Source organism: Oryzias latipes, chromosome 11, assembly GCF_002234675.1.
Source record: "Oryzias latipes chromosome 11, ASM223467v1".
NCBI classification, from domain to species: domain Eukaryota; kingdom Metazoa; phylum Chordata; class Actinopteri; order Beloniformes; family Adrianichthyidae; genus Oryzias; species Oryzias latipes.
The window spans coordinates 22441004-22455413 of NC_019869.2; the positions used below are offsets into that span (position 1 = coordinate 22441004).

Sequence of the window (14410 nt, forward strand, 5' to 3'; positions counted from 1 at the left end):
TGTTAGACATAACACGTCAATGTATGGGTGGGGTCATCTAGGGTAGCACAAGGGTTAAACACTGCACTGAGTTGGGCTCAATGCGAAGTAATGTTTGTGCCACTCTGCATTCCTTACTGAGGTTTGTATTTGGACCTGATCTTCTGATTCCATTTGCCTGGCGCCTGCCCTGACTCTCACCAGGATCCCGACTACCCCGTCTCTTCTCTGATGCTCTCATGCCTGTTATTGACCCCTGTCTGCCTGACCCTGATTTAGCAATGTGGACTTTTAGCTGAGGTACTATACAGCAAGGGGAACCAACTTTCTGCCTGTTCTTGTGACAGATGCATACGCTAATTTGAGGCTTTCCACGTATGTTAAACAGACTTTGCACACATGAATCACCAATGTATAACTTTTAGATCCCACTTATCCTGTTAAAACTACGTACCTCACGTATGAATCACTAATGCATATAAACAGCGCACTGTTAATGTTTCATGTTGATTAATTTGTTCTTTGCGTGGTTAATCATCTTTCGTACTTCTTCTGTGGTCTTAATGTGGTTCATCTGTGATACATCTTTGAAGATTCCACAAAAAGACCACCATTTATCTAACTTGTTCCATGTATATTCACGTTTGACCAGTTTTCCTCTCTGCAATATGCACAACAATGCACATTGTGGCTGTGCGACATGACCTTAAAGGAAAGGGCACCAAGTGAGCCTCCACAAGATCAAGGCAAAAATTGTTGACCTGACTTGTGTTTCCAAACCCTGTCCATCTCAATTTAGTCTTTGTAGCTACATGCTGAAGTGAAATTGGAATAATTATCCTGATATTTACTGTTCCTGACTTCTGTGTCATTCCAAATGAAATAACTCCAGTTCAAAACTAAAGTCACTCACAGCTCTCTTATTCTGCCAGTTGTCAGAGAGATCATTATCATTATGATTATTAACTGTTTGTGTTGATGATTGTGAACATCTGTGGACTCAACTCTCTACAGGCTCCAGGAATCCAGACCTCCTCTGGCCCCTCCAACTCCCCTGGCTCCTTCACGCGCCAGCTTTCACTCCCTTTCTTCTTTCCCTTACTTTTTTTAAATATATATATATATATTTTTTTTCCACAAAAAGTTTTACTTTCTCTACTATATGCACACATAAACATGCAGCAGCATGGCAAAACTTGGAATGGGGGAGTTCTTCAACCAGCAGAAACCTAAAAGGTAAACCTGAGCTGCTTTGAGGGCAGCTTTGCAGGATGATGCCACATTTGGACGTTTTGTGAGTCCATGCTCTGTAAAAAAAAATTAAAGGAAAACTTAACGTAAGGGCAAAAGCAAAACTTTCCATTTTTAAAGTCTGCATCATAATAAAAGCATTACTTCAAATTTACAAAAAAAAAAAAAATTATAGATGCTTTTATTGAAGCAATAAATCTATCAAATTAGCCAAAGAAGGAATATACACATGTATTTGCTGGCTAAGGCTGTGTAGTAAATGAGAAACTCGTCTCGGTTGAGATATTTTATTCTCAGGGGAAATAAATATTCTGGCGTGCAATCATTTGGGCACCCCTGGTCAAAATTTCTGTTATTAGCCACATTTCAGTGAATAAACTTATTACAGCAAGAAAAAAAGATAACAGAAACTAATATCTTTTATATTTTACTTATTCTGTTTTATTTTATTTCATATCAGTAATAGAAAAAACTTCGGGCACCCGGTGACCCACTTAGTTGTGATAGTTTTGGAAAAGTTTGGGATCTATTTACAGACTATTGGGTTGTGGGATTGTGAAGGGAATGGCACGACAAGTGTGTAGTACTGTGCTGTAACTGCAGAAGTATTATACTGTTGCAGGAGCAATTCTTTTGGAACCTAAAAGGATTAATTTCATTCTCTTCCAGCGTTTTATCTAGAATCTGCTATGGTCGTATTTTGATTAAATTGTGATGTTTTTGTCATTTTTTTAAATAAATGTCTTTGCTTAACCTTTACAAGCAGAACATTGTATGTTTTCCATTGGAAATGAGTGAATGAATAATGGACACAATGTAAGCACTTTGAGTGACTTGAAAAGCGCAGATAAATCCAATCCATAACAATTATTACTATTATTAAAATAAAGATAGTGAGTGACATGTTTTTGAGTTGGGGTTGTAGTAATGTCAGAAAGGAACATATCCTAATGCCATTATTCAGAACAAACTGTAATAGTAACATATTAAAATTGGGCCCCGTAAATTCTGTGCTAAAAACTATTTATGCTAATCTACATCTGCACTTTATTTAATAAAAAGGGATGTAAGGCTTTTTTCTTTTGGTGAATCAATTTTGTCTGTTGCCAGGTGCAAAGCGGCTGAAAGTCTTTCAAAAGCTTTGGACCTTTCCTGCATGTACGCTCCTTCTCCAGCTTTTGGAAAGAGCAGTGTCACGATCACCATCTGTGCCGGTCAGCTCGCTTCCAGATCTGTCCAAGTTAATTCAATATGCAACTGACAAATGCACTTTTTGGGCAAAGCTGCATTTTGTTGCTTTTGCAGCACAACAAGGATTAGCCAATTTTCTGGTCCTGTGGGAGGTGGTGCGCTGAGAGTAGCTTGGAGCCAAAGAGCAGTGGATGAAGAGGAAGTTAGCTGGGAAGTGGAGCAGCCAGCAGGGCAGTCAGGAAGGTGTAATGACCCAGCTGCAGGCCACCGAAATACATCTATAGTGCTGCTGTCAGTCGGCCTGCAACAGATTTGTCAGCAAAGCAGCACAACCGTAAGATGTCATATTTGGAATAAATGTAAACTCACGGTTTTTTTACTTAGACACATGCATCAAAAAAGCAATGTTTTTTTTTTTTTTTTTTTTGCTGAACCCAAAGTCTTATGCTACTTGACACGTTTTAAACACTGGACGGTCGCTACCCGATGCTAGTGCGTGCATCTACAAACAGTTGGAAGAGGCTTCGTGTGAAATGTCAAAGCGGTGCAAATCTTGTGTATCTTACTCCAGGCTTTTTATATATATAAAAAAACGCCCCTCCCACCCTCCGCGGATGGTTTCTCCTCCAAGCTCGGGTCCTCTACCAGAGGCTTGGGAGCTTGAGGGTCCTGCGCAGTATCTTAGCTGTTCCTAGCACTGCCCTTTTCTGGACTGAGAGGTCTGAGGTCTTTCCAGGTATCTGTTGTAGCCACTCCTCCAGCTTGGGGGTTACTGCCCCGAGTGCTCCAATTACCACAGGCACCACTGTCACCTTCACTTTCCATGCTTTCTCCAGTTCTTCTCTGAGTCCCTGGTATTTCTCCAGTTTCTCGTGTTCCTTCTTCCTGATGTTCCCATCGCTTGGCACTGCCACATCCACCACAACAGCTTTCCTCTGTTTTTTATCCACCACTACAATGTCTGGTTGGTTCGTCATTACCATCCTATCAGTCTGGATCTGGAAGTCCCACAGGATCTTTGCCCTCTCATTCTCTACCCCCTTCGGAGGTGTTTCCCATTTTGACCTTGGGGTTTCCAGTTCATATTCTGCACACATGTTCCTGTATATTATTCCAGCTACTTGATTGTGGCGCTCCATGTATGCTTTACCTGCCAGCATCTTACATCCTGCAGTTATGTGCTGGATTGTTTCAGGCGCCTCTTTGCACAGCCTACACCTTGGGTCTTGTCTGGTGTGGTAGATCTGAGCCTCTATCGCTCTGGTGCTCAGGGCTTGTTCCTGAGCTATATTATATATATATATATATATATATATATATATATATATATATATATATATATATATATATATATATATATATATATATATATATATATATATATATATATATATATATATATATATACATATACATATATATATATATATATATATATATATATATATATATATATATATATATATATATATATATATATATATACATTTTGGCCTGTCTCTTATTGACCCAGGTCTCCAATAGCAGCCATGTCTAACAGGTGATTGTTACTGTTAGACGCTGGCCCCTGATAGTGGCCGGGCTCCTTTAAGATCAGCCCATCTTCCCCAGGTCATGCACAGATGTGCAGACGCCGGGTGTCTGTGGCATTTGTGTTGTGAGACAGTGTGGCGATGGCCAAGAAACGCTCATTCCATTTAGCCTGTGACCCTTGTGCTATCCTAGGTCCTTTAACGTTGGAAGTTGGGTCATCTAGACCCACTAGACAGTGCTCTGATCCTTTTTTCTTCAGTGATTTGTGATCTTCACTGGTGTCCATGGATTACATGAAATCTTTCCACCTTTATCCACCTTTGTCATGGTAGGGAGAACACGTCAATGCAGGGGGGGGGGGGTCATCTAAGATAGCACAAGGGTTAAATTCTGTGCGGTAGCCTATGGCAAAGAACATTCTGGTGAGGAATCTGCACGACATTTGAGGTGGAACCTAAATGTATCTGAGAATGGTGCAAGCAGATGGGTGGTACTGAGAAGACAGAAACAAGCAAATGATTGCCTGGCGGAGTTGCAAAGATAGCGAGCGACGAATTAGAAGAGCTGGTTTGAACATGGATTACTGAGCAAAGACGGAAAGGTGCGCGTGTCTCCTGGAAAAAGTATTCTCATGAAAGCGAAGAGGACTTTTGATACAGAGGTTGATGCTTCCAAGACAAAAAGAAACATTCGTAGCCAGTGCTAATCATAGCAAAATAATATCTTCTCATCATTTCAATGAATCCTGAAATAATCATCTGATGTTGTCTGCATTTCTTGACCGAATTGAAAAAATGAACCCATTGTGCATCACCATTCCGTCTGTGATGAAATAAAAGTCTGTCTCCAGCTGATGCCTGTCTCTGATAAATACCTGGCCGGCTGCAACATTTTTTGAATTAACACCCGGGCTACTAAAGGCTTGGTGCCATCGAAAAAGGTCAGAAACAAAGCGCAATTATTAATTTCTCCTTCATGATCAAATTTCAAATGGCTGGCACGTCTATGTATTAAAAAGGACACTACCATACATGTATAACAAATCAGAGTCCCTGATTGTTTAAAGGTCAACTGATTTAACTTTTTAACGTGTGTTCAATGGCTGCACTTTTTGTATGTAGAGCTCGAAAACAGACTTCAAAACTGAATGCGAGAGTTATGAACAAGAAATGCTAATCTACGTGTGTTCACTTGGACTTTTCTTTGGAAGTGGTGACTTGAACGCGTGTCGCCGCGTGAATTTTGCATTCCATGAAACCCTGATCATTTTTCTCAATACTGTCTGTGATCATGCATTTGACATTTTCTCTATTGTTTTTAAGTACATTTATAAATTTATAAGAGCAACGTAGGTGACTACCTAGACAAGGAAAATTCCTTAAAAAAAAAGAAACAGGCTACAATTTTTTTCCCTGGATTTCTTCTGTCTCTACAGCGTGTGTTCACGAGTTGATTACACGGTCTCTGTTATGATTCCATTACCGCAAATTGTAAATATGTCATCATAAGCATGCTTTCCATATTAAGATGAAACTGGGTGTATTTCTGGCCCCGGCTATGGGGAGTACACAGATTAGAGCTAATTCTTTTCATCTGGTAGAGGAGCAAATGATCATTGTCTTGGCCAGTCAGACTGTCTGGTTAGGGTGCATGAGCTGCAAATCTGATAGGACAGTGCAAATATGCGTCCTAAATGCTGATATGATTGCATCACAACACATTGTCAACACAGCTGCACTAAATACGGCAACGTCTTGATTTTTTTGATAGTACATGCGAGAGTCTGCGTTTCCATTTTCCGTTGACGATCACTTTATTCTTGTTTTAATGAGCTCCTCCTTTTCATGTACCAGTGATAATAAGTTTCTCTCCAGGCAGCTGGCATGTTAGGAGGTGGCAGTGAAGTGACAGTGTGATTGATCTCTCCATTAAAGCAAGCTGAGCAAAAACCTGTGGAGTCCCTCTGGCTGTCTGTCTGACATTATACATTTTCATGCTTCCCTCTCATGTCTTTTTTCTTATAATAGAAAAAACATCCCTTGCACTCACTAAATTATTGGTCTATTTTACTGCTGAGAGGACCTGAGCGTAGCCTCTGTTTGCTTTGGGGAGCAGTTTTACCAACAGTCCATCATTACAGGTTTGATTGTGGCACTTTCTGTTTTTGAAATGATTTCTTCCACAAGGCAAGATGCAAAAATGGCACATCTTTTTTTAATGTCATACACACAGGGCTAATCCATCAAACCAAATATTGCTAATGATTTGAGATTCATGAAGCAATTGAAACCTACCCTTAGCGTTAGACTCTTCGGTCTTGTCATTGCACTCAATCTGTAGTGATGTTTTGTCAAAATCCAGTGGCTTTAAAAAAAGCACTCATCATTACACTTACACCACCATGCTTGACTGCTATAAATTTTACTGTTTGTGTGGTATTTACCACGAGCCTCATGTGTGCAACAGATGTCCATCTGGTGTCCAACATGACATTGCACCTAAACTCCTCAGTTTTAAAGAAAACGATTGTGCTGGCATCCCAGCAAACCATACTTGACCCTGTAAGCATCACAGAATTGATTGGAAATTCAACTTTTTTTGTATGATAATTTTTAAGCTCTTTGATGATATCCACAAAAGAATTGTGCAAAATATATATTTTTATGAGATAGAGATTTTATCATTTATGATACATTGACTGATTTGGTAAGTTATTGCTCTCAACAATGTCAAGATGTAAAAATATTTACATAAGTGTTCAGGAAAAAAAGCAACTTATTTACTCAATGTTTCAATTTTCATAAATACAGTTTTAACGTGTTGAATCATAAATAATTCATTATCAACAACTTTTGCATCTATTTAAACAGAAAGTAGTTATTTAAGAAATGAACAACATTAGATGAGTTATTCTCACCATAGAGTTTTGAACATTTGTTAAACCTTTTCCCACCAAAAGTGTTTTTGAGATTTCAGGGAAGCAGCCATTTTGAAATGAGCAGGGAAAGCCCTTCTACTGCCCCTAGTGGACTGATAATGCACTGCAGGGCAGAAAATAAAGACAGTTATGTACATTAGGTTTATAATGTGTGAATGTTTTGAATCATACTAATTGGATAGGGGTCTTAGAAATGTGTGTTTCAAATATGACACAACTAATCATAAAAGGCTGTTTAAAAACAAGAACAAAAAAGGAACAGTCCATTGAGTCCATTGTTGACAATTTTTGACAACGACAAGGCATTCATTACAGTGTCAATTTTTTGTTGTCACACATTTTGTGTTGATTGTAAAAATAATAGGAATTATTGTTCATACAATCATACTGGGATTTAATTCTGTAGATTCTTTGATCTATTAAAGGGTTTGAATAATCTAATTTCAATCGAAGTAATCAGAGCTCCCTCTGTGTGATCTGATTACAATTCCTGAATTTGTTTGTGTAATCTGTTTACGTTATGTGTCTTAAATGAATCGGTTAGTTCAAAAGGGGCCCAAGTCCAAGAGGTTTGTTTTTCCAGGAAATGAATTTAATTGCATAGCTTAAAGGGAGGCTACACCAAACGATTAATACTTTATCCAGATTCAGCACCAGTTCATAGCTTACAAATGCTATAATATGAAGCACCTCACTTTTATCATATCAGATGACTAGCAAACTAAAGTGTCTGGACTTGGGCCCTTCTTTAATTAAAGAGGGTCGCTGCCATATTGGATAATTAGTGCTGCCATATGGGATAAAGCAAAACCCATGCAAGAGAGGCCCAAGTCCATGAATTTTGCACTTAATGCATTTTAAATGACAAGCAAAGTCAATACATTACAACGGACTTGGGACTTTTTGTGCACATAATTAGATAGTTTTTCCCTTGAAGACCATAGAACATATAATATCTCCATTTTGATAAATTGTGGACTTGGGCCCCTTTTGAACTAACCAATTCAAATGCTTTTAGATGTTACGGTACCATTACAGAACCATCACTGATAGAGTAAAAAAAAAACTGCTTTATCCCCAGCAGCTTCCAGGAATTGTGCAATTGGCTTTTTTTGTTCCCCATTAAACAAGACATGTTCACTTTGACTTTTGAACCATATGAAGTCATGAGTCATCTTGTACAATCAAGTAATCCAATGTTTGCAGGGCAATTATTAAGCGTACCTACAAACAGGGAAAGATAAATCTCAGAAGCAGGAGGCTTTGAGCCCGGACACTTGGGAGGAGAGCCAAAAGACCAACTCACGCAATTAAAAATTAGCCTCCACCTGATAATTGATTAAGTTGCCTTGTAATCTGAGTTTGAATAAGCCTTGAGAGAGTAAGAAAAATACATCAAGGAGCACGACTCAAATGCAGCCTGTCAGAAGCTCTGAGATTAACACAGTTATCACCACCAAGCATATGCAGCTTTGCACTTTACAGAGCAAAGCCCTTATCGACAGCAGCCAATTACAAATGTTCATTTTGATAGTATTTAATGATGATGACGATGATAATGAATACTAATCCAATTAACTTTTTTTCAGAACTTTAATCTTCCGTGGAATTATCAAAACTTTGAATTTATTAAGTAATCTTCTCCCAGTAGCTCCAAAGTCTCCCATGTAATTTGTTTACTTTAATTGACAGGCAGGAATGGAGCTAAAGGGATTTGTGGAAATACTGAAAGGCATAATCACATAATTCCAGGGCTGGGTGACTGTCTGCTGTTCACTCCCAGTGGAGCAGATGTGGGCAAGTTAACATTCTTTTTTTCTGGAACATACATCGATTACATGAAAAACATATGTAGAACTGAATCGAGACTTTAATTTAAAAAAAGAAATTAACATAAAATAAAAACATTCTTGGTATAATAAACGCAATCATAAAAAAAATCTGTAAATATTTAAATTAGACTAATGTACCAAACCAATTATTTAAATTATAATTTTCAATTTTGGTTGCTTAAATGTGATGGTGTTAGAGAGTTGTTGTTTTTTTTAATTAAAGTAATGATATTACATTAAATATGGCTTACTAGTTAAAAATAAGGATACGCCAAATTTTTGTTGTTGTTGTGTGGAAATAAAAATGCTTTAGATGACTAATATGTATAAATAAAGTTATTTTAAAAGCTATTTAAGTGTCAGGGTTAAACACGTTAAAGAACAGCTCCAAAGTGATTTCTTCATTTTGTTTCCGACAGCGCCATCCATCCGACATCTGGTTGCACTTAGCGGAAGTGACGTCAACTTAAATTTCCACCAATGAGTAGTCGCGACTCTCGATTTAAACATCAACTTTCGAGTTATGTATGGACAGCCTGCGATCAAATTGATTATTTTGGTTCCTTAATTTTTTTTCTTTCGTTTTCCTATTTTGGAAATAGATGTAATTTTTTGTAGGAACATTTTTCTCGTATATTGTAGTTAAATTGACTTCGTTTCATATGTTCAAGGGCAGTTTTTAAAAATCGCTTTGACAAACGGAAACAGTTTGCTAGTCTGCTAACTTAGCTTCAAAGCAGCTAGCAGCACGTAAACTACGAACTGGAGCTTTTTTTTTGTTTTTAGTATTTTAAATATGCTTTAATGGTTTGCATGTATTAAAACACGAACTGCATTTTTGGTAAGAAAAGAAAGCCTTTAGATATGGCGAAAGAACGGCCCCAAAAGAAATCCTTTGAAAGGAGTTTGGAGGATATTAAGGAGAGAATGAAGGAAAAAAGGAATAAACGGCTGGCGAGTGTGTCTTCCAATATGGGACGCTCCAGAAACAAAAACAGCGGTAAGTGCTGGACTTTTTATTTTATTTGTACACAATGATCGATGTCACAACAGCGTTATGTTTTTGTCCAGGGCCCATCTCCACTCATCGCACCGCCATCCTGAAAGGCGTTCAGCTGAACAACAAGGCGCTGGCGGTGGCTCTGGAAGCGGAGAAGGAGAAGGTACGACAGGCCAGTGCCGTCATCCTGCAGCTGAAGCGGGAGCAGCAAGCCTTGTTCCTGCACCTGATTCTGCTCAAGAGGAAGCTAAAGGAACAGGAAGGGCTGGCCGCTTCAGAGGTACAAAGTCTGCTTTTGTTAGGATTGTTTTCATGACAGCATTTTAAAATGCCAACTTTTTAAAATATGTCTTCATGTTTGCATCTAGTTTGAAGCTGCAGATGTTCCTGCTGAGCCACACCCACATCTGGTTTCACCCAGGTAAGTCTCTGAAATTTAATATCACAGATTTTCTTTAGTTTCCTCTATTAATCATCTTCTTAATTGCCAGAAACAAGCGGACCGTCCACAAATCCTATGAGCACACTTTGGGTGAATCTTCACCAGATTGTGCAGGTACATGCTTATTTTGACTGTATTTTTTTTCTTTTTTTTCCGGATAGTGTGAGCAGAATATCTCCTGTTCTCTTTGTTAGGACAGTGGTCTGCTACTTTTAAGACCAAACCAGAGCCACTCGAGTCGATTTCTCACTGACAACAACCCAAAGTCTTATTTAACCCTTTAGTGAGAAAAAAAACTGATTTGTATTTAGGTTAATTTCACTACTATACTAAGTGGAAAGGCACTGCTTTTTTATATAAATAAAACATAAAGATGAAAATAGCCTTTTTTTTCCAAAATATGAAAAAGTTTAACTTCTGACAGAGATCTGCATGACTTCATTTCAAAATAACACTCTGTACCACATATAAACTGTTTATTTTACTGTTTGTGGGTGCATCTCAGCCCAAGATGTGTACATCTAATAATTTAAATAAAATAATAAACTAATAATAAGCAGAACTAATTAAGTAACACTAATCATATTTTTTGAACCATAATGTGCTTCTAAATTCCTTGAATTTATTCAAAACTAAACAGTTTGCCTTATAATTCAGCGTGCCTGAATTCTGCTTCTGTTTTATTGACGTTTTTTTTCTTTAACCAGAAAGACACAATAGATGGGTAAAAGAGCCACGTGTGGGTCCGGAGACTGATGCTGACAGCATGTATAACACTGATTATATGACTGCTCGTGCTTTTGAGAGATTTGGATTTTTGGGTCCATGTTTCAGCTGAAAATAACATTTTCTTTTCTAAAAACATCCAATTTAGAAATAGTTTCAAAAACTATTATGTCTGTAGGTAACTCTTCAGAAAAACCAATAACTGGTTGTAGAACGATAACCTGTGACTTTATTGTTCCATGGCTGGTAGTTTATCACACTTTAAGTTATTAGTTTAATACTTTTTCTTTGTATTGTAGGTTCCACGCCAGGGAAAAAGACCAGACAATTGAATGTGGAGAAAGAGGTAGTGTTGCCTTCCACGGTGGGCGTGCGGCGTCAACGTGCAGACAGGAGAAGCAGGCGGAGGTCCGGGTGTGTGCACAAAGCCGTTCTAACGGAGATGGACTTAGAAGTTGGCTTTGAGGCGGCGCCGAGTCCCATCCACAGCGACATGAGAAGCCCAGATCAAAAGCAACAGCAAGCACTAAAAGGGGTTGGTGATCTGTGCCGCTCCGAGGTGTTGCAGCACTCCACCCCAGAACCTCCGCCTGCCAAGAGGAGGCAACAGCCTAACAGGAAACAGGCCCAACAGCAGCCGCCGCCTCGCTCTAAGCCAGAACCGGCTTCTCAGAAACAAGAGCGAGGCCGCAAACCGGAGCGCGCGCCGTTAAAGAAACCCTGGGAGAATCCTAAACCCAGAGCTCGCTCCAAAAGCCGTGACCGATCAGCAGTGAGAGCCAAAGCAGGACACCCGCCGCAGAGCGGCAAGCTCAACGCGTCTCTGGGGTTTGACGACACGTTCGACTTTGACTGCAAAGAGGAAGACCACATGACGCCGTTTAAGGCCAAGGCGGAAGGCAGCCAGCCGGCCACACCAACCGGGGAAGCGCCTCAAGCTGAAGCTTCACCCGTCGACTCGGAGCAGAACACAACCAGCTCTTCATCATCGCCATCCTCCGAGTCAGACGACAGCCTGTATGTTCCACAGAAGACTGTGCAGACGCAAAGCACGCCCCCTGACAGGAAGAAGACCATCACCACGCGTAGAGGCCGGCTCTCAAAGGTCTTCAGACAGAAAGAAAACATCCCTTCAAAACAGGAATTCTCAGGCAAGCATCTACATTGTTTTTGCTTTTCTTGACCAATTTCATTTGCATTTGTTCTTTATTTAATGTTTTCAGTTATCATTTTCTTTCTTTCTTGTCTTTTCAAAAAAAAAAAATATAGTATTTAAAGATGAAGAGTCCACCCCCAGAGCTGCAGAAGCTAAAAGCTGCGAGGACAATCCTCCTCCTTTACCACAGTCGGACTTCTCAAAGGGTCCTAGTGATCTGAAGCTACAACAGGAAAGTTGTCAAAGTGAGTAAAACTGTCATGGATTGTTTCAAACGGGGCCAATTTTCTAAACTTCTACCTCAAAGCTTCAGGCAGAACCTGCAATGGAATAAAAAGTGATCAAAGATTATTAGCAAGAAGCATAAACACACATAATTCAAGAATCAACACACTATGGTATGGTTAAAAAAAATGCTTCTTTTTTGGGTAAAATAGTTATTTTTCTCTTTTTTTACTTGGGTTCTTTCTTCATTCCTTCGTCCTTCCTTTTTCTGGTTTTCCTTGTTTGGCTTCTTCGTCTGTATTCTGTTTCAGCTAAAACCACCTGATGTTTGTTTCAGAGCCTGAAAGGGAGGCGATGGCGGACAGTTTGCTTTCCGTCAGTCCTCTGGTTAAGGTGGAATTGACGAGAATAGACCACATCCTGAACAACTATGGAGATGGCTCTTGTGAAGCCTCTCCATCCTCAGCTCCCCAAATGCTGAAAGGACTCAAACCCTGCGAGAATCGTGAGTTTTTACCTTTCTAGAAATAACTGTTTTTCCTCTTCCTTCACTTTTTCACTGACTTCTCAGAACACAGTTTTATTTCACCTCTTTCCTTCTTCTTTTTTTTTGTTTTTGTTTTTCTCACACGTCACGTCTTTCCTCACATTTCCACAGGCGGGGCTGGTGTCAGGACAGCGGGGCGGGGCTTGAGTCTGTGTGATGTGACCAATCTGTCCCCTGCAGCCCGCCGCAAGTTCTCCTGCAGCGGCTCACGCCCTTCGGAGGCCCGTTGCTCCACGCCGGTTCCAGGGCGCAAGCGACGCTGCACCCTGACGGTCGACTACAAGGAGCCTTCGTTAAACGCGTACGTTTTCCCTTGAGGACCACGCCAGTTGCTTCCTGCCGACGTAAATTCTGGCGTGCATGCCCTTGCATTTTAGCACTTCCTTCATTCGACCGGCTCTGTCAGAATGAAGGAAATGCTAAAATGCACGAAGGTGATCCTTTGGGGTACTGGGAACTAAAATTCCAATACATCAGATTAGAATCTTTTATAATGCAGTTTCAGAAGTCAGAGTGTCGGCTGATCCTGGTTTTGAACCCACATCCCTCCCTGCTTTTCCTGCTGCCCAGACAGGTCTAGCCTCTTAGCTAAACAAGCCCCAACTGTTATTTATTCCCTTCTTTATCCACGGCTTATTCCAGAACTCTTTTCATAAGGGAAGGACTAATCTGTCACAGGGTCATAAACGCATCCATTTCTAAAAGGATATTCAAAGTTAAGAGTTGCCCTACTCCAGCCTTTATTTCTGTTGAGAATGCTTTAAGACCCACTCTGATTAAAAACTGTTTTTTTAACATGTTAAATTATTAGTCTTACTTTATTCAAATGATTGTGAATTAGGAAAAGGAGAAGAAATGCCGTTGGAAAGTGTGTAGATGTGACGTAAGAGCTACAATCAGTGGGCTCCGCTTCATTCTGATGCATCCACTTGCAGACATATAGATCCATGCACGTCTTTGTTTTCCTCGTCTGAGGTGGAATCTGGATCAAAACTGTACGGCTGGATAGCTCAAATGTTGGTCACCATTTCTGTTGGACCGCTAAAGTAAGGCTGGGAGTGTGAGGGGCTGTAAGCTAGCAGGAGAGTGTGTGAACAGAGAGGTGTCAGTCCAGTATATTTTAAAATCCTCAAGTGCAACTGTCTGATTCTATTTCAATAGCTATCACACACACACAGACTCCCTATTAGCACGAATCCTCTTCTAATGTTCTCATCCTGACCTTGATTTTTCAGGAAACTTCGCCGTGGGGACAAACACACAGACGTGCAGTTCCTGCGCTCTCCTATTTTCAAACAGAAGTCTGGGAGAAAATCCGTGCGGATGTCGAGGACGACCAGCAACAGCCAGCAAGCCTTCGAGAAATACAACGAATCTTTTGTTGGATGTCGGTAAACGACATTTAATTTTTTATTGAATTGTTTTTCAGGTGTGTACTTTGTGCTTTGTATTTTTCGATTTTTGTTGCAAAAATGCTCCAAATTCTGTAGTTTTGATGCTTAATATTAAAAATGCATCTGTGTGGCGCTATACGTTTACTTCTGTCTGAGATATTAAACTCCATCTGTATCTACAAAAATGATCATCTTT

General features: G+C 39.8%; 1 protein-coding gene across 3 annotated transcripts; it reads left to right on the forward strand.

Moving 5' to 3' along the window:
• The first annotated feature begins 9203 nt into the window (after positions 1 to 9203).
• sgo1 (shugoshin 1) lies at positions 9204 to 14402 on the forward strand. Of its 3 annotated transcripts, none has more exons than XM_011480966.3 (9): positions 9204 to 9724; positions 9796 to 10004; positions 10093 to 10145; positions 10216 to 10280; positions 11192 to 12043; positions 12162 to 12293; positions 12611 to 12778; positions 12932 to 13121; positions 14056 to 14402. In XM_011480966.3, exons 1-9 carry the CDS (start codon positions 9589 to 9591, stop codon positions 14213 to 14215), a joined length of 1965 nt encoding a protein of 654 aa, XP_011479268.1. In that variant the 5' UTR covers positions 9204 to 9588; the 3' UTR covers positions 14216 to 14402.
• The last annotated feature ends 8 nt before the right edge of the window (positions 14403 to 14410 follow it).

What these genes read in the sequence shown, in the direction of transcription:
- sgo1 (XM_011480966.3), top strand. Translation starts at nt 9,589, where the DNA reads ATGGCGAAAGAACGGCCCCAAAAGAAATCCTTTGAAAGGAGTTTGGAG. An exon ending in CTCCAGAAACAAAAACAGCG is followed by an intron (nt 9,725 to 9,795) that starts GTAAGTGCTGGA and finishes GTTTTTGTCCAG; the next exon opens with GGCCCATCTCCACTCATCGC. An exon ending in TTCAAAACAGGAATTCTCAG is followed by an intron (nt 12,044 to 12,161) that starts GCAAGCATCTAC and finishes AAAAAAATATAG; the next exon opens with TATTTAAAGATGAAGAGTCC.